Source organism: Myodes glareolus, chromosome 9, assembly GCF_982192425.1.
Source record: "Myodes glareolus chromosome 9, mMyoGla1.1, whole genome shotgun sequence".
Lineage (NCBI taxonomy): Eukaryota > Metazoa > Chordata > Mammalia > Rodentia > Cricetidae > Myodes > Myodes glareolus.
The window spans coordinates 106,982,233-107,007,602 of record NC_142034.1 but is presented as its reverse complement, the minus strand read 5'-3'; the positions used below and the strand labels follow the sequence as shown (position 1 = coordinate 107,007,602).

Here is a 25,370-nt window from a genome sequence, read left to right as displayed (position 1 = left end):
TCACCCGACCTCAGACACAGAAACAGTTGAGGTTGCGCCTGAAGAGAGCAGTGCTCCTATTGGTTGGAAACCACGCCGCCGCGCCGGGCGTAAGCGCGGCAGACGCGTGACGCCGGTAGCAGTTGAAAAATGGCGAGTGTTTCCGAACTGAAAGCTGGTGAGTGCGCCGAGAGGACGCTCGCCAGCGGGAAGCGTCGCCCCTTCCGTCTATGATAGGGATGGGACGGAAGGAGAGCGCGCGGGACACCGGCTCGGCCTTTCCGGGATCGTTCTGAGGTGGCAGGGCCCGCCGGGGGGGAGGGGGCGGAATCGACCGCTGCGCATGTGCTGTGGGAGGGCCAGGCGACCTGGAGGAAGAGACTGAAATCTTTGTTTAGTGCTTGAGAGGGCTGCAGGTCTGTTCCTACGGACATCCATCTGAACCCCGCTGAGCCGACAGCGCCAAGTCTAGGCCTTGTGTTCAGGGCTGACCATTGACAACACTACAGCCACGATTGGTAACACAGTTCTTAACGATTTGCAGATAGATCCTCCAGGTCCTTTGAGATAAACCTGAGGCAGAGTTGCCCATCCTGGCGGTTCTTCGGGATTTTTCGGAAGAATTTTTCCAAAGTGGTTATGTGCAGGACCCTGGGTTCCATCTCCAGGACTGCAAAAAATAAAGAGTAACCATAAATAACACGTGTATCCTATCAGTTCTGATAATTATAGTTAATGTTTGCGTCGTAATTGTAGTTAAGGCTTAGTGTGTGATCCTCTCTTTCAGACACAACTCATCCGTGTTGATTCCATCTAACAAACCCTGTTCGCTACATTGGGAAGTTGAGGTAGAATATTTCATCCAAGATAATTTAGGTAGAAATAGACTGGCGTGGAACTCCCATAAGGTGCAGTAGCGTCTTAATCACTGAGCCACTCTGCTTCACAATGAATAAAACCAGTTCTGAGTTTCAAAGAATTCAGAGTCCAAGCCAGTGATGGTGGAAATTTGGAGAGGACCAAGTAGAGTAGCTTGGAGACTATAATTTAGTAACCACTGACAAAATACGTGTTGGTGAGCAATTCAAAACCAGACATGCCTCAGTCCCCAGGAGGGACTTCACATGAATCAGTGGAGTTCTTCTGGGAGTTGGGGATACATAACACATGTGAAATTGTATAAACTTCTCAAAGGACTTGAAAATAATTCTGTGGGAAATAAATCAGATTAAGACCGGCTCCCAATTGGAGAGATGGCTCAGAGGTTAAGAGCACTGGCTGTTCTTCCAGAGGTCCTGAGTTCAATTCCCGGCAACCACATGGTGGCTCACAACCATCTGATCTGGTGCCCTCTTCTGGCCTGCAGGGATACATGCGGGCAGAACACTGAATACATAGTAAGTAAATAAATAAGTCTTAAAAAAAAAAAAAAAAGACCTGCTCCCAAGCTGAGCAGTGGTGGTGCATGCCTTTAATCCCAGCACTTGGGAGGCAGCTCTCTGAGTTCAAGGCCAACCTGGTCTACAAGAACTAGTTCCAGGACGGTGACCTCTAATAGACTTGGAGTTTCTTCTTTACTTATGTTTTTCTGTATTCTCGGACTCTTGATATGCTTTGTGTCTAAGAAAAATGTAACAAAAACTTGGTCCTTAATTGATGATCTATTTTATGGGCCTTTTACTCACGTAAAGCACTCTTCCATCTCACCTGATCTTCTTTCTGAGAGTAGAGTTCATTACCACCAAGAAGGCAACCGAAGCATGAGTTAGGAATCTGCCACCAAGTCATGAAGGACATGCTAAGTTTTCCAGTGCCAGCTTCATTACTTTTTATTTTCTGCTGAGTATGAGGCTGTACTGTGTGTACTTCATAGTAATTGGAACAGGATGCTTGCCAGTGGAAAAGAATCTCTCCATTTAATTTCCAAAGATGGAACTAGAGAACAGGGGTTGTCTTATGATCTTAAGAGTATGATAAAGCTTTCCTTTTATGGGCCTGTTAGAAAGTAAATTTGTTGATAACTGCACCTACAGAAAGACTGAAGGGATGAATACTTTAAAACAAAGGAGAAGGAAGATGGAAAGTCTATCAGTGTATATCTTTAATCACATGACCAAGGATGCTGTTATTTACCAAAGCTTAGGAACTTTACTGATTGTACCTAAATGAATAAGCTGTCCTATGAATTTTTATTGTTGTGGCATATTAATAACACTTTTGCCACTGGCAGAGCACAGTGTTCTGTTAAACTACACTTTTTAGCTGGGTGATGATGACACACACCTTTAATCCCAGCACTTGGGGGCAGAGGCAGGCAGATCTCTATGAGTTGGAGGCCAGCCTAGTCTACAAAGGGAATTCCAGGACAGCCAGGGCTACACAGAGAAGCCATATCTCAAAAAATAAAACAGAAAACGAACTACTTTTTTTTTCACCAATAGTGTAAGGCACTATAGATATTATACATTTGTAATATTTTGTGAGCTCTTGCTATATTCTAGGTATTATATTGATTCTTCAGAATTGCCCTGTAGTCACAAAAGACTTTTTGAAAAGGGAAGGATCTGGATGGTAACTTTTTTTTTAATTGATTCTTTTTTAAAAAAATATTTATTTAGGGCTGGAGAGATGGCTCAGAGGTTAAAAGCATTGCCTGCTCTTCCAAAGTTCCTGAGTTCAATTCCCAGCAACCACATGGTGGCTCACAACCATCTGTAATGGGGTCTGGTGCCCTCTTCTGGCCTACAGGCATACATACAGACAGAATATTGTATACATAATAAATACAGGCATACATACAGACAGAATATTGTATACATAATAAATACAGGCATACATACAGACAGAATATTGTATACATAATAAATACAATATTCTGTCTGTGTGTATGCCTCCAGGCCAGAAGAGGGCACCAGACCCCATTACAGATGGTTGTGAGCCACCATGTGGTTGCTGGGAATTGAACTCAGGACCTTTGGAAGAGCAGGCAATACTCTTAACCGTTGAGCCATCTCTCCAGCCCCATAAATTGATTCTTTGTGGTTTCACATCATGCATCCTGATTCCATTCATCTCCACATTGCTTCACATCCACCCTCTGCCACTGCAACCTTCCCCTCCCCCAACATAATATTTAAAAGAAAGACAAACTAATAATACCAAAAAAGAAGTCTTGACATACATCTTTACTTGTAAGTGTTCATTGCAGTGAATCATTGGTCTGGTTCTAAGCCCCTGTTTTGGCTACTTTTGATACTGGACCCTCACTGGGACGCCTCTTTAATATTCTGTTGTTGTCCTATGTCATGGAGATCCTGTAGCTTTGAATCTGCAGGTTCGGCCCCTTCACATGCTCCAGCAGTTCATAGATGAGGTGGATGCTGGGTTAGGCCATCTCCTAGCTCTGGTTCTGGGCTGGGTGGTAGCAGGGTTGAGGCATGCATACTTCTGACTCCTTAAGTTAACGCTGGTATAGTCCTTTATTAGAGTCTCATTACATCTCTTTTTTTTTTAAGATTTATTTTTATTTGTGTTTCTCTATCTCTCTTTCTCTCTCTCTCTCTCTCTCTGTGTGTGTGTGTGTGTACATGTGTACATGAGTGCAGTTGCCTGTGGAGGCCAGCAGAAGAGGGCATCAGTTCCTCTGGAGTTATTGATGGTTGTGGGTACTCATATGGGTACCAGGAAGTAATCTGAAGTCCTCTGCAAGAACAATATGCTTTCTTAACTACTAAGCCATCTCTTCAGCCCCTTGTATTACATTTCTAACCAGACTTGAAATTTTAAAATCCTACTGTTGGGCTAGGGATGTTGGTTCCCTGTCATGCATGAGGCCCTGGGTACGATCCCCAGCAGCACATACATTGGGGCTGGTCGTGTACACCTGTTAATCCCAGCATATTCTACAGGAGGATCAGAAATTTAGGGTCATATTCAGCCTACATCAGAAGTTTAAAGTTAGCTTGGGTTATAGTCTAGGTATGAGACCCAAGCTGGTCTGACTTCCCAGCCTCCCAAGTACTGAAATTACAGGAATGTGCAACATTCCCAATTCTAGTTCCCCTAAAGCAGAACAGAACCAAAACCTGCAACACTTTTTTTTTTTCAAGAATCAACAGAGAAACCCTGTCTGGAAACAAACAAACAAAAATCAGCTATGGATTTCAGTCAGCCAGATATGTAGTGGCACACTTGAGAAAGGCAGGCGGATCTCTGTTAGTTCCAGGCCAGCTAGGACTGCATAGAGAGACCCTGTCTTGAAAAACAAAACCAAGTCAGCTATGGATGTCAGAAGTTTTTCTCTGTCAACAATAATGATATATTCCTTCTTTTTCTGGAGGATAGTTGTTTTCCATAATCATCTTTCCAGACTAAAGGTCATAGTAGTATCTGCGTCCCCTATAAATAGACAAACACTTGAACATCTGTGGGAGACTCGGGGGTAAACAATCTTTATTCAGTTCACCCTTTCCCCCCATCAAACTATAGTCCCTAACTAAAGATGCATCATGGATAAACTTGAATTTGCACAAATACGTTGAGAGTGGATTATACTATGAGTACTTTAATTTTTACAAATAGAGCTTAAGATATTGAAATTGTTTATCTTTCTCTTTAAACTAAGAGCTATATTTGTGTCCTTTTTATTCTTTAGCACATACCTGAAATTTCAACAGTTAGTCTATAACAGAACCGTTTATATTTTCTATTTCACAGTTTTAAAGGACACCTTGGAAAAAAAGGGAGTGTTAGGACATTTAAAAGCAAGGATCCGTGCTGAAGTTTTCAGTGCCCTGGATGATGATCATGAACCCCGACCATCATTGTCTCATGAAAACCTTCTAATTAATGAATTAATTAGGGAGTATTTGGAATTCAACAAATATAAGTACACAGCCTCTGTCCTCATAGCAGGTAAGTGGTTATTCATCTCTGAAGAAAACCTCTGCTTTATGCTTTTTTTAATTCTCAGAAAGCAGCCTAAATATGTAGTTTTATTACTCTGTCATGCAAGTGACTGAACACATATTGTCCTGTGGTCTCTTGTCAGCATGAACAAGTTTTGGTGAGCTTTATGCTGTCGGGGAAAGTAAGAGCTAGGACCTTCTACTGCAGGTTTCATGTAATACTATGCACACATGCTCATAAAGGATATGGTTTTGATATGTTGAAGGTTCTCTAAAGATCTAGTATTAGTATCTATTTCTCTCAGATTATCATAGCTGTCTGTATAATACTATCAACACTCCAGAGGGGAAATTTTTTTTTTTTTTGAAAATGCCATCACCTAAGTGTGTATTGTCCCTAGGATGAAATAGTAACAGTGCTGTCTTTCATATCAAGTGTTTCATTGTTTTAGATTGGTATTGTTGCTAATGCCTATAATCGCAGAAACTCAAGGAGCTAAAGCAGGAGGACACTGCTTCAAAATAAAAACCAGAAAAGCACTGGGGCTGTAGCCCAGTGTTAGAACTCATGCCTAATGTGTGAGGCCAGAGGCTAATTCCCAGCACAGGGGAAGGTGGGGAGGAAAGAAGAGAAGACAGACTGAGTTTCTATTCATCAGGTTTGCCTTTTCCATCATGCCATGTAAGTGCAGGCCTCCAGGACTTGCCTTTTGATGCTGCCTCACTTTACCTGGTAAAACTCATCAGAGGTTCAGTCATGTTGACTTCTACCCGGTGAATGGGGTAATGCTGTGGCTGTGCCATTTTTTTCTGCTCTCATAGACAGTTTGGCTGTTTATACTTTCTGGCAGCAGTGAAACAAATCCTCAAAAACATTTATATGAAGCTTTTGTGTGACCTTCATTTTATTTTTGTAAATAAATAGCTAAAGATGAAATTGCTATATTGTCTGGGAAGTGAATGCTTCCCTTCAGGTAATAACTGCCACTGCTTTTGAGTGACTCTATTGTTTCACTGTCTCATCTGGGAGGTGGTGGCTCACATGTGTAGCCCCAGCGATCAGGAAGCAAGGGTAGAAGAATTAAGGCCAGTCTAGGTCCCATAGTGAATTTGAGACCAGTGTGTGCTAGAGTAAGACTCAGTCTAATAATTTATAATTTTAACTTTAGAATTACTGTCCCTAAATGGATATATATTTTAATGAGCTATTTATTATTATCATGTGTTTAATCTATAAGCATCTTAGGAAGCTTACTGAAGTCCAGCATTATAATTTTAGATTCAGAAACCATATTACCAATCACAAATTGGGGATATAAAAAGTGAGTATGTGTTAAGCTGTAATTAAGTTCTACATTTGATTGCATTGGAGTTTGTTGGCATAAAGTCATATGCAATTTGATCTGTGTTGGTATGTGCTGTCAGCATTCTACCAAAGTCTGAGAAATGTGTGTACCTAGGAATTATGGTTATTATCAAAATTAAGTTTACCTTTTAGATTAATAGACTCAGTGTTTTCCTGAACTTTTTCCCTCCAGAATCTGGTCAACCTGTAGTTCCATTGGACAGACAGTTTCTCATCCGTGAACTGAATGCCTTTGAAGAATCGAAGGATAACTCAATGTAAGAAGTTTTTAAAAGAAGTTTGCAGATGTTGCATTCAGTGCTGCCTATGACTCATTTTAATCCAGCAGGAACTTACTGGGGTTTACTGTATGTTACATACTTTATGAGGTCCAAGCAGCGTGGCAGCAGGTAAGTCACCTGAGGTCTCTGCTGCAGCTGAGCTTGTTGTGTCTTCAGAGAACTGAATATCTAACCAACCACCATGCCTGCCTGCCTCTCTCCCTCTTGTCCTCCCTTCTTTCTTTCTCTTTTTCTTTCTTTCTTGAGGGCTTTTTCCTCAGTTTGTTTCTTTCAGTGGTGATAATTGAACCAGAGCCTTAACTGCTTGGGATGCAACACACCCTGTACCCTGAGCAGTCTCCTTGGCCTGGCTCTCTATTTTCTGTTTTAAACTTAAAAAAAAAAAAGTGTTTATGTGGATGCGTGTTTTGTCTCCATGCATACTGCTCACCACATACATGTGGCCTTGGAGCTGGAGTTACAAGTGGCTGTAAGCCACCAAGTGAGTGCTGAGCACTGAAACTGGTCCTCTGGAACAACAGCCAGTGCTCTTAATTGCTAAGCAGGCCACCTCTCCTGCTCCCCCTTCGGCCTTCTTACTTCTTTCTAAGGATGATTTTTCTTGGCCTCTTGATCTTTTTTCTTCTAAGGCTTTGTTCTTTAAGTTGCTTTCTTCTTCATATTTAACTCTTCCTCATTGCTTTCTTCACTCCAATGTAGAAACAAACTCAGATCTCTTCTGTAAAATTGAAAAAAAGAAGAAAAAAAAGCCTTCCCATCAACTTCCTCTCACCCTACTACTGCTTTATATTCTTTAATTGCTAGGTCTGCCCTCTGTATTCATGTTACTGTCCCTCTTTCTTCTGCTATCTTCAGTGCTCCTTCTCCTTGTTTATACTCACCATTTCTTAGTTCTTTCCCTGTGTTTAATACTTTTTACATTTTTCCATAGAGTCCCTAACTGGCTTAGTTTGTACCTAGTGCCAGAGTACATGGCTCAACTCAGCTTTACTAGCTGGAAATTTCTTTGAAAACTCATGTTTTCTTTCTAAAAGCTTATTGAATTTTTTCATTTGTTTTTATGGTATAATTATGTTTTGTTTTACCATAAATGGTTTTATATAATATGCCACTTAAACTAGCACTCCCTCAGTGTTGTCCTATTCCTAGAGCCAAGTGTATGCCTGTTTTTGCAACATGTAATACTGACTTCTTTTCTCCACACTGTTTCCTGTCCTGTTTCTTGTGGTTCTTCACTGTTGTAAGAGTTCCCAGTGGTAGTCTTGTTTTCTTCATTGACTCCTTTAAATCATAAAGTATTTAGCAGGTTCTGTCTTCTACTTTTATTTCTACACCCCCTCCCCACCATATTCTTGAATCTCTAGGGAGGTCTATATGGGGCAGATGTGCTAATTTTCCTGAGTTGCTCATGTGGTGTCCAGAAGACAAGGGTGTTCTTTGTGCTTTCTCACACCTTCCTCATAAGCTGCTCATGAGCTGCTCAGGTTTTGTTAGATTTTTGTTTTTGTTTTCTTTTCTCTCAAGACAGGTTTTCTCTATGTAACAGCCCTGGCTGTTCTGGAACTTGTCTTGTAGACCAGTCTGCCCTTGAACTCACTGACTTCTGAGTGCTTGCATTAAAGGCATGTGCCACTATGCCTGGTTGCTGCTCAGATTTTAAAGGCAGAGTCCACAGGAAGTTTAAAGGGAACTCTTTCTCTGGCCAGTCCTTTCCCCATACTATTGACTCTGCCTCTGGGTGTCTGTTCTCACTGTCCTGTGCCATGCTGCTCACACTGTTAAGGAGCCACCTGACTAGTTTATCAGCAGTCGCTCTTTTTCAAGCTGATTTTCTCCTGCCCTCTATCTTTCTATGGCAGCTACTGCATCATTTATAGACACTTAATAAATGTCCATTATATACATGAGCAAGTCACAACCCTTAGCATGGCTTCCAGCTCCAGTGGCTTTACCCACCTCACTGGCACACAGCTCATTGCAGCTTCATGGTTCTTTGCCTTTGCAACAATTGTTCCCTCTTCTGGAAGTTTGAGATCTCTCTTCTTCCTCAACTTCTGTGGGATCACCTTTCATCTTCTTGGCCCTATTTAGATGCTCCCACAGGAGTTGGGAAGGAGAAAGAAGTTACCCACAGGTTTTTGACTATGAATATTTTGTTCTCATTGCAATGGATTTCAGTTACCACAAAAACTGATTATCTGCATAAAATCAAGGTGACCTGGAGAAGGAGAAAAGAAAGCATTTCGTAGTTCCACAGTTTCATGTTTTCTTCTCTTTATACTTGTCTTTGTGCTGATATGATATGACTTCAAAGGGTTTCAACAGCAATCTTAAACAGACTACAAAGGAATATAATGGTTGTTATACTACATGATTCAAGTAAGTGCAGAGTATTACTATAGTGGACTGTTACTATAGTATTAGATATTTAGAAACTTCCAGTTGCGTTTTGATGTTGTTTTGCATTGAGCATCGAGATGCTGTGTAGCTTTGTGCTCGACAGGTGAAGAGCTCTTTCTGAAGGGAAAGCTTTTTTTTTTCCTTTTTTGGTTTTTCGAGACAGGGTTTCTCTGTAGCTTTGAAGCCTGTCCTAGAGCTAGCTCTTTTAGACCAGGCTGACCTCGAATTCACAGAGATCTGCCTGCCTCTGCTTTCTGATTGCTGGGATTAAAGGCGTGTGCCACCCCCGCCCGGCCTTGAAGGGAAAGCTTTAAGGCACCAGGTGTGAGTGATGACCGCAAGCTGACTGCTTGCGTATACTTGCTTTGTGTATTAACATCAAGTAGCATGAGCCCTTAGAGAGGAGCAATGGCCTGAGTGAGGTGAAATCTTTTTTAAAGTGGTCATGGTGAAAGTATTGGTGTTTTGCTACAAAACGTGTAATGGCGGAGAAAACTGTAATGTTGTCTCCATCTGCCCACTGGCACCTCTCACTCCCCAAAGGTGACCCAGTGAACATTTTTCCCTTGCATTATTCGGATACAAGCTCACCACTTAAAGCACAACTGTGTGTATTTTCTTCCACTTAGTGAGGGAATTGTGTATATACATCTCTTTTTCAAACACTTGCAGTCTTCTTATTTGGGGGGGTTATTTTGTTTCAGGTTTGTTGTTGTTGTTTTTGTTGCTGTTGTTCTTGTTATCTACACAGAATATGAAGGTGTCTATTGAAGGCTGTCTTCCTCTGCTTCCTTTTCTTACCATATCTTCCCCTTTTGTTGTAAACAACTCTCATGTTCTTAGGTCACTGTGGATTATTTATTCCTGTATTGATGAGGTATTTTCCAGCATTTTACTATTCTGCCAAAACCTACCTAACACCTGCTATCATGTGGGTTACTGTTGGAGATGTGGCAGCATACTATTTTCTGAAGTGTTACCAGATACGCACAAAAGACCATTGAACCACATTCCCTCTTGGTCATTCTTGAGGTACATAAACAAAGCATGTGCCTCAAGAAATCCTGCCACAGAAAGAGCCTTTGTCATCTAACTTGATAACCAGATTTATTGGGTGAAGAAATCTCTAAGGGGCATAGTCCTCCTCTTTGCGGAGATAGTGGCCATGGGTGCCGTAATCACTGCATTTGAGTGTTGTGCAAAACAGTGAACAATGCTTTATACATTTGGACAGTTTTTGAAATGTGTGAAAAAAGTCTCTAAGAGTACCTTAGTCAGTGTTTTATTGCCATGAAGAGGCATTATGACCACAGCAACTCTTACAAAGGAAAGCATTTAATTGGAGCTGACTTACCATTCCAAAGGTTTAGTTCATTTTCATCATGGTAGGAAGCATGGCAGCACACAGGCAGACATGGCGCTGGAGAGGTAACTGAGAGTTCTACATCTGGATCTGCAGGTAGCAGGAAGTGAGGAGACACTGGAACTGGCTTGGTTTTTGGAACCCCAAAGCCCATCCCCAGTGACGTACTTCCTCCAACATGGCCATACCCCTTAATGTCTCTCATGTATCCCCACCCCCTAATTACCGAACATTCAAATATATGAGCCTATGGGGGCCATTCCTTCTTCGACTACCACAATAGCAAAAGGTGGTGAGCAGTTGGGTATGAGGTCATTCAAGCAGAAGGCATTGTTTGCAGTTAGCAGGTGTTCGGAGCTCTTAGATTTTTTCCTAGCCTTTTAGTAGCCTCTGAGACAGTTGCCTCAGATGAGCCAGTTAAAGAGGAAACTAGTGACCAGCTTTATTTCCAGAAAGGAGCATCTTGCTGCTCTTTGGGAATTGGGGGGTATACGTGCTGAAGATCAAACTTGGGGCTTTGCACATGATAGGTGAATGCTTTCCCACTGGGCAACAACCCTTGCTATACTTTTCTGTATGTGGCCTTTTTTTTTTAATATTTTTATTTATTTATTTATTATGTATACAGTGTTCTGTCTGCATGTATGCCTGCAGGCCAGAAGAGGGCACCAGATCTCATTACAGATGGTTGTGAGCCACCATGTGGTTGCTGGGTATTGAACTTAGGACCTCTGGAAGAGCAGTCAGTGCTCTTAACCTCTGAGCCATCTCTCCAGCCCTGTATGTGGCCTTTTAAAGCTTATTTTTGCAAAGATACTTTACTGTCTATGAAATTGTAGGCTAAATGTGCTAATTATGTATTATCTAAAGCAGTTTAAGATTTCTGACACTTAAAATCTCAAGTAGATTCCATCCAAGTTAGAAGTAAAACCTTTAGCAGTCTCAAACAAGTTGACTGTAAGGGACAGAGGTCATGAAGCATATCCTGATATGATTTCCTACTGAGCCTGTGCTGCTCCTTGGCCTGGAGGAGCTGCTGAAGCACAGTCATGTGCTCCTGTCCCACACATCACTCCAGAACTCACTGTATCAGGGTATTGGGAACTGTACTCACCTGAGTGTAGACCCAGATTTCTTGAGATTTCAGGCTTCTAGAGCCTTAACTGAAGCCATGGGATCTGCTTTGGACTATCTCAGTGCCTCACACATGTGCCTGTCTGTGGGACTGCCTGAACATCCTTAGGCTGTGCCTCTCACAGAAAGTGATACAAGAAAGCAAGTAATAAACCCTTGTCCTTACCACCTTGTTCCATTGGTTGAAGTAAGTGAGGCTCAGTAAAGTATAATGGGTTTAGTAGACACTGTTTTCAATAGACACACCATACTTTGAGCAATTATACCAACTGGGCAGGAGATGGATATCTCAAAAGTAAATGTATTTACTTGTATTTTTAGGGGTGAGCTTGGAAGCAAAGGGATTTTGACTTTTGTGCTGTCAGCAGACCGGCCTTCAGTGACAAGGGACTGATTAACAGAACTCTAGGTGACATATTTTAAGGAAAAGCACATAGGAGTTGGTTATATGTGTAAATGTCCTTACCCCTGAGAGACCCTAGCACATTACTGAGGCCTGGTTTTCTCATTAATAAGTTGGTTGTAGTATAGTGATGGGTAAGAGATAACCACAAAGCAGCCTTTTAGTTACTACGCAACTCTCATGTGACCAAAATTAATGTGCCTTTTACTGTGTGCAAGGTGCACAGCTAGAAGCTTGACATTGTGAACTCATTCACAACACACCAAAGGGACTGCTCAGACCCTTTAAGGAAGAGAAACATCTGTGAGCTTCAGGAAACTAAGATCTTCCAAGGTCTGCAACTGACTGTTGGCAAAGCAGGAAACCAATTTTAGGTTCTTGGAAGGTTTTAGGCTGGGCTTGGAGTTGACAAGCTGAGTTCCAGTGGGTTGATTGTAATTTTATTTCAGTTTAGATGTTTTAATGGTATTAATGTGTTTTCTGGCGGCTTAAAAATTCTCAAGAGCCAGACGGTGACAGAGGCGGCGCACACCTTTAATCTCAGCACTCGGGAGGCAGACGCAGGCGGATCTCTTAAATTCAGGGCCAACCTGGTCTAAGAGTTTCAGGGTATCCAGAGAAACCCCATCTTGAAAATAAAAACTTCTCAAGTTAATTGGTAGTTTTAAACAGAGAGTAACCATCTGCCACTTGGATAATAATCCTGTGTCTTTTGCGATCTAGTGAGTTAAAGGGCAGCTTCAGTGTCAGAGTTACCTTTAAAGCAAATGTCTTAAGCTTTTTCTACCTATGGGAAATGAATTGATTTTGGTTTTGCCTTCTTCCTGAAATAGTCCTCTGTTATATGGAATTTTAGCCCATTTCTTGCGTGGTCCTCCAGATGGCATCCAGAATGTGCTTCTGACAGAGTCAACACTCCAGCCTCCAAACAGGCATCTCAGCTGGAAGCCCAGCAGAAAACCAAAGGGTAGGTGTTTCCAACGCGTTCTCCTTTAACTTCATTGACTTTGTTCTCCTCTGGAGCTTTTGAGTCCTAGCTTAATTACGCTTATGTCTAGCCCAGTGTTTGCCTAACCTCCTGCTTTCAGAAAAGAAAATCTTGACTGGGCAAAGTGATATAATTTCAAAGGCAAGGTCTTGAAAGAAACCCCGACTTTCACATCAGTGGGGTCTTTGGAACTGCCTGGCTTACCACACTGTATAATTTTCTTTGAAATCAAGAAGTCCGGCCCCCCTCCACCTTTCCCAGACTAAAAAATACAAGGCAAGATTACTACTGTACAGAGAAGCCATGTCTATGTGTGCCATTACATTTTCAGAGACTTTCTGTGGTAGATAACAGTTACCTACAGATAACAGATTCTTTTTCAAAATACTTTTGGGGCAGGCTCTCACTCTAGTTCTGGCTATCCTTGAGCTTACATCAGTCTTTTTCTTTAACCTCTTAATACCAGGATTAAGTGCAAGAGCCTCCATACCTTGCTCAGAATGCTCACCTTTAAAATGAGCTTTCAGAGTAAAGCATGTGATTCAGGCTTGTAATTTATGCAGTGAAGATAAAATCATAAATAAGTAAAGAAGATAGGAATAATAAAGCGAAATGAATTTTTGGTTAATTTGATCACATTGGCAACAGGTTCTGAGTTGGTTGTTTGAACTGAGTGCTTTGTAACTGGGTGTTTTCCCATGTGGTAGAGTTGACACTCTTTCTCAAAGGGTGGTGGTTACAAGTGGGGGCCTTTACATGAGAGTTGAAATAAATTCATAAGTAGTGCCCAGGATGCAAATTGCTCTGTGAAGTTTTTCTTTTTTCTTTTCCTTTGTTTAGATTTTTTCCTGACCATTATCCATAACAACCTGTAACCAACATTCTAAACAAAAGAAAATATCCATAGTCCATTTTTTGGGAATGTGGTCGTAGTTTTTCAGGCTACTTCCTGCTGAATTGGGGTGCTGATAATCTTATAGGGACCTAGAGAAAATTTAGAATTATGATCAAGTCGTGACTGGAGTATCCTGTGAGGCTTGGTCATTTCAGCCAGCAGTCTGACTCCTCTCAACAGTCTTGAGACTGTTCTGGATGTAGGACTCAAGACATCTGGGCTATCTGCTCCTATCAGAGATTTCTCAGGATTGATCAAACCTTATTTTTCTTAGCCTAGAATAAATCCATAGGCTCTCATTTTCTGTGGAAACAAAAACAAAACCTCTTCTCCAAAGTAACATATCTTTTGAATTTTTCAGCAAGGCAGTCACATCTTGCTTGCTCTCCTGTGAGGTTTTTCTAAGCCTCTATGACCAGCACTGCCATGTGAGTGACTTGCTGCCTCTTAGCTTCTGAAAGTGACATACTTGTGAGTCAGAATAAGGTTATTTGTGACTTGACTAGTTCTGTTCTCTCTGTTGTGAAACTGAGCTGACTCAGTTGGACAGACAATCGTTCTACTAACTTCCAGAGACTCAAGACTGGGAGAATAGTTACTCAGTGCAGGCCAAGGTTCAACACAAGGCTACCATCCAGGCACAGCCCGAGCACGAGTGTAGGAGCTTTCCATGCTCATGCTAGACATCGCCAAGGCTCAGACACTAGGGCAGAATACTATTTTACAAATACTTAGAATGCAAAATAAGCCACTAACCATGTCAGTACATGTAGAAACCTCTGAAATTCTCCCATTTCCCTTTAACAGTCTCTCTACTCTGCCCATCCTAACTTCCCAGATTCCCTCTCTTCCATGGAAGATGGTCCTGTTGACCTTTTATTAATCTCTAGTCTGCATGTGTGTTACCTTGCAGGGTGCTTATGGAATGGGGGTTGAGTCTCAGTAGTGTGATATTGCCACAGATGTATTTTTACTGATGAACTGGGGCTAAGGATTTGGTTTTAAATTCTGTAAGGTTGTGTCTTTGTCTGTACATACAAGTATCTCTCCTGTGGAAGTTCCTAAAGCAGAATTCCTGGTTCACAGACAACATGGGTGTATTTAAACATATAATCCATATTATTTAGTCCCCTAAAAAGGCTTTAGTAGTTTTCACACTTAAAGAATGCATGACAGTACTCAGTTCTTGTTCCTGGTGGTTGCTGATGACACATGAATACTTGTTAACACAATAACCACAAGATATTCTTGAAGAAAAATAATGTTTTGAGAAGTAGCTTCTGGTTTGTAAATGTGTTAGAATCTCCTTAATAGTAATGTTAATGGTAGTAGAGAGTTGAAAGTGAGGAGAGTAGTCATTAACCAGGATTCTTCTGGTCACCTTTCTCTGCTGGGAGGGAGGGAGGAGGCAGGCAAGCTGGGAATCGAGACTTGCTTTGATGTGTAATAGTGTAGGTACAGTCAGTAAAGTGACTTTGGGCACCTGCTCTGTAGAAAACTCCAGAGGAAGCTCATGAGTGAGGTGACTACAGAGCTACAGGGACAGTGATTTTATAATTTCTTTCTTTCTTTCTTTTCTTCTTTCTTTTTTTTTTTTTTTTTTGTTGTTGTTGATTGTATTTTGAGATGGGTCTCAGTGTACCCAAGCTGGCCTGGAACTAGCTCTGTAGACCAGGCTGGCCTCAAACTCAGAAATCCACCTGGTTCTGCCTCCAAAGTGCTAGGATTAAAGACTTGTATCACCGTTTCTGGCTTGCAAATTATTTTCTTAACACATTGACCTTTGTGTGCAATGCCTTGAGACGAGCCCTCAGCCGTAGGATCATCTGTAACATGGTTGCTCTCTAAATCCAACCTGACTGCACTTGACAGCTCATCTTGCTTAAATGGAAGGTAAGATGCTGTCGAGGATCACATAGATTCCCACCCTCAGAAGGACAGCATGTCACCTAGTCCTGTGGTAAATAGATGTGATCTTTGAGGCAGAGTAGGTTTTGTTTTAAATAAAAGTTGAAGTTTTTATGATGGAAAAGCCGTCTCAGTTCTGCTTTAATGCACATCCGTCAGTGTACTTTAAAGTGCAAAAATAACATAGTTTGGACCAAGGAGGTGGCTTAATAGGTGGGAGACATTTACTGTCAAACCCAACAACCTGACAGCTTCAGGCCCTCACAACAGAAAAAAAGGAACCAACTTCTAAAAGTTGTCCGTTGAAGCCAGCAGTGGTGGTGCCTGCCTTTAGTTCTAATATTCGGGAGGCAGAGTCAGGTGGATGTCTGTGAGTTGGAGTCTAGCCTGGTCTACAGAGCTAGTTCCAGGACAGCCAGGACTGTTACACAGAGAAACCCTATCTCCAAAAGCCAAAAAAAAAAAGTTGTCTTTTGGTTTCCACGTATTCCTGTTGTGGCCTGTGTGTACACACTCACATGTATGCATATTTGCAAACATGCACACAAAGAAAGAAATTTAATTTTAAAAGGCCCTTTATTTTTTAATTTAAATTTTAATTTTATCTGTGTTTGTCTTTTTTATTTTTTTTTTTAAAGACAGTATTTTTCCATGTAGCCCAGGCTGGCCTCACACTGGTGATAGTCCTCTTGCCTCAGCTGGGATTATAGGCATATGCCACTACACATGACTCAGACATTTTTTTAAAATTAAGTTTTATATTTGTTTTTTTTTGTGTGTGGGGGGGGGTGTAGGTGTTTGCCTGCTGTGTGTCTGTGTACCATGTACATGCCTGGTACCCAAGGAGGCCAGAGGAGGACATCAGATTTCCTTGAATTAGACTTACAGGCCAGTTCATTGTGAGCTGCCATGTGGGTGCTAGAAACTGAACCTGGTTCCTCTACAAGAGCAGTAATTGCTATTAACTGCTGAACCATCTCTCTAACTTAGCATGTGTGCCTCTAGCTCCAGCATTGGTAGAGCAGAGACAAAGAAATCTCCATGTTGATCAGAGTGGCCCTGACTTGTATTTATCCTTCTACCCCAGCCTCCCAAGTGCTGGGGTTACAAGTGTGTCTCCCTATACCTAGTTTATCTTGGGTTTTTATTTTATTTAGTTATCATTTATTACACTTATATGTATGTGCACACATGTGCTATAGTACATATGTGGACATCAGAGAGCAACTTATAGGAGTCAGCTCAGTTCTTCCATGTAAATTTCAGGGATCAAAGTTGGAGATCAGACTTGGTGGCAAGTGTCTTTACCCACTGAGCCATCTTGCAGGCTCTAAAAGCACTTTCCACAATTTCCTGAATAGTGTTCCAGTTTTCATACAAAGATATAAACTACTCCTTTTTTGTTGCCACATGAGGGCTTAGCTAGCAGGCAGTCATAGTAGCTTTGTTCAGTCACTGGGACACACATGGTGGAAGGAGAGAACCGTGTCACTCAAGTTGTCCTCTGACCTCCACATACGTGCCTGCCAGTCCTCACCCCCACAGGTCAATATATGTTATAAGACAAAAACGCATAAAATACTAATATATTGCCCTAAAATAGATAGAGGTGTGTTTGCCTGTCTGCCTGTTTTGATTTGTAGTATTAACACCTATATATTCTCTCTAGATGACCACCCGAGGAAGGACACAGTCCTGAGCAGCACGACTGAAGAGCTGCATGCTGCTGCACACGCAGTCAGTAGATGACTCTCTGATCTCAGCTGTGTATGTGGAGTATTAGACTACCACTGTTTGTAAACGTTTGAGCTTCTACAAACATCCAGCCTCAAATTTTACTGTATCTGTGAAAAGCTAATCCATGCTAAAAGCCACTGGAGAAAAATATATATTGTTTTCAGGATTGTTTTTTTGTTTTGGTTTGGTTTGGTTTTTTACTTTTTTGGTTTTGTGAGACAGGTTTTTTTGGTATAGCCCTGGCTGTCCTAGAACTCACACTGTAGCCCAGGCTGGCCTCAAACTCACAGAGATCTGCCTGCCGAGTGCTGGAATTAAAGGTGTGCGCCACCACTGCCAGGCCAGAATGTATTTTTTAAAGTTCTTAAGTTTGTGAAAACTGAAATGTACTTTGTACTTTATTCTTTGTCCTTTTTCCTCTCTTTAAAGGCCATCACCAAGGGCTGTGGATGTGCTTCCAGTGAAGCACTTGCCTCACATGTGTATCCTCAGTTTAGTCCTCGCACTGAGAAAAAGAAAATGCAAGTACAGATCTTTGTCTGTATGCTCTGTTCATTAAACTTCCTTCAGCTAGAATTATATAGACCTGTGGAAAAATTCATTCATGTTTTGAAAAAATTTAAAGGGCATAAAACCAAAATTTATTCCTTTAAAATTTGATATTTAAGAAATCACTGTCTGCTCCAGCTAGTTTTGTCTAAGCTGACACAGTTAGAGTCATTTGGGAAGAGGAACTCTCAGTTGAGAAATATTCCTCCATCAGACTGGCTTATGGGCAAGCGTGTAGTACATTTTATCAATGATTGATGTGAGAGGGTCCAGCCCATTGTGGATGGTTGGTCCTGGGTTCAGTAAGAAAGGCCGAGCAGGCCATGTTAAGGAAGTCAATATGTAGCTCCTCTCTGTGGTGTTCTACCCTGGCTTCTTTCAGTGGTAGCTTGTGATATGGAACTATATCCTGAAATAAACCCTCTCCTTCCCAAGTTGCTTATGGTCCTGGTCTTTACAATATTAATGAAAACCCTGAGACACTCTAATGTTGATCTTTAAATTAAATAATAATGTTCTTTTCCCAAGAACAGTGTGGCTTCTACTAGGGAATTTAATGAAAAGGTAACAGGGGAAGTAATTTTTTTAATTTTGTTTTAGTGAAGCAGGGTTTATTTTATTATATAAAGAATGTAAGGACAAGGCTTTGGGAGAAGTGCCATGTAGGAACTTAATGGAAGTGTTACCAGAGCTCCCTGTGCAACTCCTCCTGCACACAGTGATGGCTGCAGAGGTGCCATCTTTTGAGAGACTTAGTAAACAGGAGTTTTGATTCTTAGGATAGGAAAATCATAAGAGCTGCTTATACTGTTATGCCTCTGAATGCTACTTTGCTGTTTTTCAAGGTTATTTTTCTAGTGTACGTAGCTACAGCCTTATTTCATGGAACACAGCTGTTCCATCAATGGTTCCTTACTGTCAAGAGTCACACAGCATAAGAGTTGCACAGTTTTATTACAGATAAACTAGCATGGGGGATACAACTTAACAATGCATAGCCAAGTATGTGCCACAGGAAGAGAGCTGTTACTGTCATAACATTGGTGACTTGGAATGTTACCAGTTTGAGTTGTATTTGGTGATGCTAGTCATCCACTACTCAAAGATGAATTGATAACATTCCTGTTAACGCAGAACATGATGAAGGAAACCCCTTTAAATGGTCTTCACCACTCTAAAGTTCTTAGAAACCCTGTTGGATGAAAGGGATCCATAAATGCAGTTTTACAAGAACCCATTTCCATTTTTTCTTTTCAATGTAAAAATAGAAATGTATTTAAAATATGTTTCCTGTTGATCATTCTTACTGAACTTTGAGCAAAGAGAATAAGCTGATATTGTACTTATAAGCACAGTAAAAGGAAGAACAGCCTGTTAACATTGACAAGCAAAGGGTAAATTGCTGGCTAATAAAGGGTGCCTGCTCCTGTAATGTGTGTATCAAAAAGGGCTCAGTACCTGGACACCTCCAGATCTAGAGGCAGTACAGAGCCATACAAACAGCAGCCCAGGAATAGTGCTGATCCCCATTCCTGATGAGGGCTTTGTTTCTCTCCTGTTTTATCAGAGAACATCGGGCACAGTTCTGTTTTGGAGTGGCAGAATAGGCACCATCACCAAAAACTGATGACTTGCAGTGGTCATTTAATATACTGACAGTTGAAATCTAAAATGCATGAAATATCTGGTATTAAAAATTAGAGCCCCTTAAATTGAAGTGTGTTATGTCCATATTCTTTTTCATACTTTGCAAGCATGGTATAGAATATACATTCTGTTGAATTGGCTGAATCAGGGCTTATAATGGCTGAGTCTTCTGTTTTGTTGTCTTTGTCAATTTTACAGCCTTGAAATGCCATTTCTGTGGTGCCTGTTCTGCAGTTTTGGTTTTCCCAGAAGATAATTATTTCAGTATTAACTTGGAGATTTTCCTTGGTTGCATGAATCACCTCCAGTATTTCTCACAAATTCACTGTTTTTCTCTTTTTAAGATTTTATTTTTATGTAAATGGGTTTTACCTGCTTGTGTATTTGTGTACCATGTGCATACAGTGCCTTAGAGGCCAGAAAAGGGTATCATATCCCCTGGAACTGTAATAACAGGAAGTTGTGAGCCACCATGTGGGTGCTGGGAACTAAACCCAAGTCCTCTGCAAGAGCACCCAGTTTTCTTAATCTCTGAGCCATCTCTCCAGCCCCCAAATTAACTCTTCCTTAATACTTCACTGTTAGAATATGTGCTTGTGTGTACCGTTTCTTCCATAGGCTGAGTCCTGCCATCACAGCCTTCTTAGAGATTTAGAGAATGTTTTTTAATAGGACTTGTGGTTAATTCAGTATGGGCAAGACAGATACAATATTTAACAAGTGTTTTGGCATCTGTAGCTTTTGTTAGCAGGTCAGACAGGGTGCTTATAGTTCTTGGGGCAGCCCTTACTAATCAGGCTGGATATTTCCAGTGGTAGAACTGCCAGGGGTTCTGTGGAGGCCTTATTTCTGGGCATGTGCATGTTACTATGGTGATTGTTGTGGTAGTCAAGGTCATAGCTGAGTCTGTAACCCTTCTGCTGTTTATACAGACCAAGGCTTTGCAGCTTTGGAGATAGTTGAAGAACTTTATTTATTGCAGAGTTCTGTCTCTGGCTTACAGAGACTTTCTGAATGAATTAATCTTAGACCCAACAATGTAGCCATGACCAAAGCTGCATGGGCTTCTTGGTCTTCCTGCAGTCACTTACTTGACTCTGTTATTCTCAGGGGAGAGGTTAAACATTGTATCTGACTTTGGAAATCATATTTAATTGGTAGGGACTGCAATCTGATGATCATTCTTAAAGTTATTTCTAAATTGGTTAATTTATTAGAAGATTTTACAGAAATACTTATGTTTGCTCTTTATAGTTTTTTTTTAGTTTTTTTGTTTGTTTGTTTTTTTGTTTGTTTTGTTTTGTTTTTCAAGACAGGGTTTCTCTGTAGCTTTGGAGCCTGTCCTTTGGAGCTCTTGTAGACAAGGATGACCTCGAACTCAAAGAGATCCGCCCACCTGCCTCTGCCTCCAGAGTGCGAAAACTAAAGGCATGCACCACTGCCATCTGACAAGGATTTTTGATATTTCTTTTAAAAATACTTTTTAGGTTTACATGTGTGAACACGTGTGTGTGTATAGGTGTTCATGTATGTAGGTGCAGAGGTGCTGGGTCCCTCTGGAGCTTGAGACACAGGTAGTTGTGAGCAGCAACCAATCCTGAGCTTTCTTTCCAATCCCTCAGTATCTTCTTCTCTCTCTGTCTTTGGCGCTCTCTCTCTCTCTCTCTCTCTCTCTCTCTCTCTCTCTCTCTCTCTCTCTCTCTTTCTCTGGATAGGATGTCTCTGTTGGCTCTGGTTGTCCTGGAACCCACTTTGTAGATCAGACTGGCCTCAAACTCACAGAGATCCTCCTGCTCCTATCCTATGTGCTAGGAGTAAACCCTGTGTCAGAACACCAGACTCCTCTGCATTTTCTTTATTGGCAGTTTTTGTTTTGTGTTAGAACTATTTTCCCTCTTTGGATCTGGTCTTCAAGTGTCATCAGTCTGACCTCTGGATAGCTGTTTTTCCTGTTTGTATGCAAACACTGTTTCTCCTCTTAGCAGTCTTTGTTTTCTTTGCTCTCAGAAAGTGTGGGCTGTACTTTGCACATTGGGAGCAGGTGCAGGTCTCTGTACTCAGGGTGTTCATCACAACCTATGTTCAGAGTGCATCTTTCTCAGCTAGAAGCACTGCAAGCTCACTTAGGCCACCAATGCCTGAAGCTGCACACACCCTCATTTCCACTTCTAAATCTGCACTGACTATAGTTATGGATTTCATTATGTTCTGTATGCAAATGTAAATACCAGATGCTCCCAGAGGACTTGGTTAATATTCATAGGTGTCAGCTATGGATGCTGTACTGCCTCAGGAATTGCAGTTATGTAGGCCCAGACTAAGGGAAAATGTTGGTGTTTATAATTTTGGATATTGATGTAAAATTACCAAAATGGAAGATAAACAGAATTGTCACATGCATTCCTATGTTTTATTCTAACCTCTCTATGCCAAGACAATGTTTTAATCCCAGTGACTGCTTAATGCGATTCAGCTTAGCTCTGTGGCGCCTTCATGTCACCATCTTGTCATCCAGAAGGACCCTGAAACAAGGATGACTGGAGCTGGCTCACTGGGCAGCTGGGGACCAAAGGCAGGACTGGCATATGTGTGCACTTGGTGTGTCACTCTGGAGGGTCAGTGTGGACGACCTGATATGTTTGAAAAAAAGAAAAACCGTTGATTTTTAATTTTTTGTTTTCCATTTATATTTAAAATGCTTTACCATTTTTGTTTTTTAATTATCTAAATAAAGATTTTGTATTCCCTTTTTTATGTATATGAGTGCTCTATCAACTTTATGCCAGAAGAGGGCATCAGATTTCACTATAGATGGTTGTGAACCACCATCTGGTTGCTGGGAATTGAACTCAGGACTGCTGGAAGAGTAGCCAGTGCTCTTAACCACTAAGCTATCTCTTCAGCCCCAGAATTTATATTCTTTTTTTTTTTCCAAGACAGGGTTTCTCTGTAGCTTTTGAGCCTGTCCTGGAACTAGCTCTTGTAGGCCAGGCTGGCCTCGAACTCACAGAGCTCTGCTTGCCTCTGCCTCTCAAGTGCTAGGATTAAAGGCATGCTCCACCACCACCTGACCAAGTTCTTAAAAGCTAAGAAAGAGCCAGGTCATGGTGGGGTATACCTGTATGATGTGGGATTTCCTTCTGTATGCTGTGAATACCATTGGTTAATAAAGAATCTGTCTTGGGCCTGGCAGGGCAAAATAGAGGTAGGCGGGGAAAACTTAAACTGAATGCTGGGAGAAAGAAGGCAGAATCAGAGAGCTGCCATGGAGCCACCAGAGGGGAAAGACTTGAACTGACAGCTGGAACCTTGCCAGTAGGACATGCGCCTCATAGTAAAATATAATAGAAATGGGTTAACTAAAGCTATAAGAGGTGGCTAACAATGTACTTAAGTGATTGGCCAAGCATTGGTTTAAATAATATAGTTTCTGAGTGATTATTTTGTGGTAGGGGCAGCCGGGAACAAACAAGCGGCCTCCTACTACAGACAAGCAACCTCTGCTCAACACCTGTAATCCAGCCAAGTACTTGGTGGCCCACGCAGGAAGATTGTGTAGCCAGACCCTGTGTCCAAAAAAGAATCAAGGGGCTAGAGAGATGACTAAGTGCTTAGCACTTTTTGATCCTTTAGAGGATCTGATGCCCTCCTCTCACCTCTCTTGAGCACCTGCACTCACATACTCATACCCATACATGTATATAATTGAGAATAAAAGAAACTCTAAGGATCTCTAAAGCAAACAAACAGCAACAAAACAAAGAATTGAAGACAATCTACTGTTGCTGTCTCTTCACATGGGATTTATGAACACTATCAGCTGATTACTTTTGTGGCTTTTTAATATATTTTGCAGGCTGGAACATTTCAAGACAGGGTGTCACCATGTAGACCAGGCTTGCCTAGAACTCTTGGATGTGCCTCTGCCTTCCAGAGTGCCTGGCTAAGCTGGGACACTTAAAACTCCCAAGAAAGGAAAAGCAGATGTGTTGAAGAATGAATCACAAGCCCAGAAGACCCATCAGGCTGCCGTCAGAAACAGTAGTGACACCTCACTTGGGGTTTGGAGAAGTTACCTTCTAGAAATACAAGAGAGGTTTATGGGAAAATTTGAATTCACACAAAAATTGGATAGTAACAGAACCAGATGGCTATAGGAGACTTGGTTATCCAAAATTGGGACGAACAAAAGTACCTGTCAAGTCCAGGGCTGACTTCTGAAGATTGTAAATTTAAGCCTAGTATGTATGTTTATGTAGAGTAAACAGATAGCTTTATAATTATGTGCAAGAATACGTTTGTATATGACTTGCATGTCTGGCTGATGATGTAAACTCGATAGTTCCTTTAAGAAAAAGCCAAGTGTCTGGAGTTCTGACAGTTGAGAATGTGCCTTTTAAAGGCATCTGGAAGACTGCTTCCCAGACACTTGTCATTTGATGTTTGTGGCAACCATCCTGTGCATGAAATGCTTCGAATAAAGTGAGACCAAACTTCCTGGAGATGGCTCAGTCAGGGAAAGTGCTTCCTATGCAAGCATGAATACTGAAGTTCATGTTCCTGCTATCACAAAGATGTAGAGTTGGAGACAAACATGAGCCTCATTGGCCAATTAGGTGAGCTCTGGGTTCAATGAGGGACCCTGTCTCAAAAAGTGAAAATCTGGGTGTGGTGGCATATACTTTTGTCCTAGCACTCTGGAGGTTAGAGACAGGCAGATGCCTGAGTTTGAGCCCAGCCTGCTCTGCATAGCAACTTCTAGGCCTGTCAGGGCTAGCAGTGAAACCTTGTCTCAAAAAAAAATGTTACTTTAACTTTAAAGTACCTGGCTAAATGAAATGGAACGCACTAAGCACCCCCACTGTCTGAGTCTGTATTGGAGCTGCAATTATTAAAGAGGAAGAACCTACTCAGGCACCCAGCAAAGCATGGTGATGTGAGTTTGCCGTAGCAGTGCAGGAGAGCGGCTGCTGTGCCCTGACACCTGCCCCACCTTTTCCCTGGGCACCACATGACTTGAGTCATTTGCACCGTGTAGGATTGGCAGTGTGCCGTGAAGTTTCTCCCACATCTTTCTGTCTTGTTAGCTATTTATAATGCAGAATCCTGCCTCTTTAGTTACTTGTCTACCTACTAGAAAGTGACCTCTGCTTCCTGGTACTTGCAGTTAATAAAGCTGCTGAACCTGACACATGATCAGTTTTAAAGGTGTGGACTACTTGGTGAGACCCTGTCTCAGAAGCACAATAACAAAATGCACTGTAAATGCTATGTATAGGACTGTGTGGAGGTAAGTTCATCTCCTTTGGGTAAATTCCCAAGAAGAATTTGCTGATGAGTGTTTTGGTTACTTTTTTTTTATTGCTGTGACAAAATATCATTACTAAGATATTACTAACATAACATAATAAAGAACTTATTGGGGCCTTACAGTTCTGGAGGGCTAGCTAGAATCCATAACTGTCATGTTGGGGAGCATGGTAGCATGCAGGCAGGCATGGTGCTGGAGCAGTAACTGAAATCCACAAGCATGAGGCAGAGAGTACTGATTGGAAATGGCCTGCAGAAACCTCAAAGCCTACCCAGTGACACATGTCCTTCAACAAGGCCACAGCTCCTAAACCTTCCTAGTTCTACCATCTGGGAACCAAGCCTATGGGGGCATTCTTACTCAGATCACCATACAGAATATCTTTAGTTTTATAAAAATACTAAAACTACTGAGAATTATGAACTCTTCCCAATAGAGACATCATCTATACTTAGAGGAAGACCAGAACTGGACTTGAGTAAGAGGGAGCAGCACAGTAGGT

At 41.5% G+C, this 25,370-nt stretch overlaps 1 protein-coding gene across 12 annotated transcripts; it reads left to right on the top strand.

The window, feature by feature from the left end:
* Nucleotides 1–24,483, top strand: Cep20 (centrosomal protein 20). Of its 12 annotated transcripts, none has more exons than XM_085694521.2 (5): nucleotides 1–157; nucleotides 4,696–4,893; nucleotides 6,425–6,509; nucleotides 12,714–12,800; nucleotides 23,414–24,483. In XM_085694521.2, exons 1-5 carry the CDS (start codon nucleotides 130–132, stop codon nucleotides 23,502–23,504), a joined length of 489 nt encoding a protein of 162 aa, XP_085550647.1. In that variant the 5' UTR covers nucleotides 1–129; the 3' UTR covers nucleotides 23,505–24,483. The 12 variants fall into 12 exon arrangements, with proteins under 12 accessions (XP_085550647.1, XP_085550644.1, XP_085550648.1 ...); XM_085694518.2 differs by having other exon boundaries at nucleotides 12,690–12,800; XM_085694522.2 differs by having other exon boundaries at nucleotides 12,667–12,800.
* The last annotated feature ends 887 nt before the right edge of the window (nucleotides 24,484–25,370 follow it).

What these genes read in the sequence shown, in the direction of transcription:
- Cep20 (XM_048433279.3), top strand. Translation starts at nt 130, where the DNA reads ATGGCGAGTGTTTCCGAACTGAAAGCTG. An exon ending in TGTTTCCGAACTGAAAGCTG is followed by an intron (nt 158 to 4,695) that starts GTGAGTGCGCCG and finishes TCTATTTCACAG; the next exon opens with TTTTAAAGGACACCTTGGAA. An exon ending in AGCCTCTGTCCTCATAGCAG is followed by an intron (nt 4,894 to 6,424) that starts GTAAGTGGTTAT and finishes TTTTCCCTCCAG; the next exon opens with AATCTGGTCAACCTGTAGTT.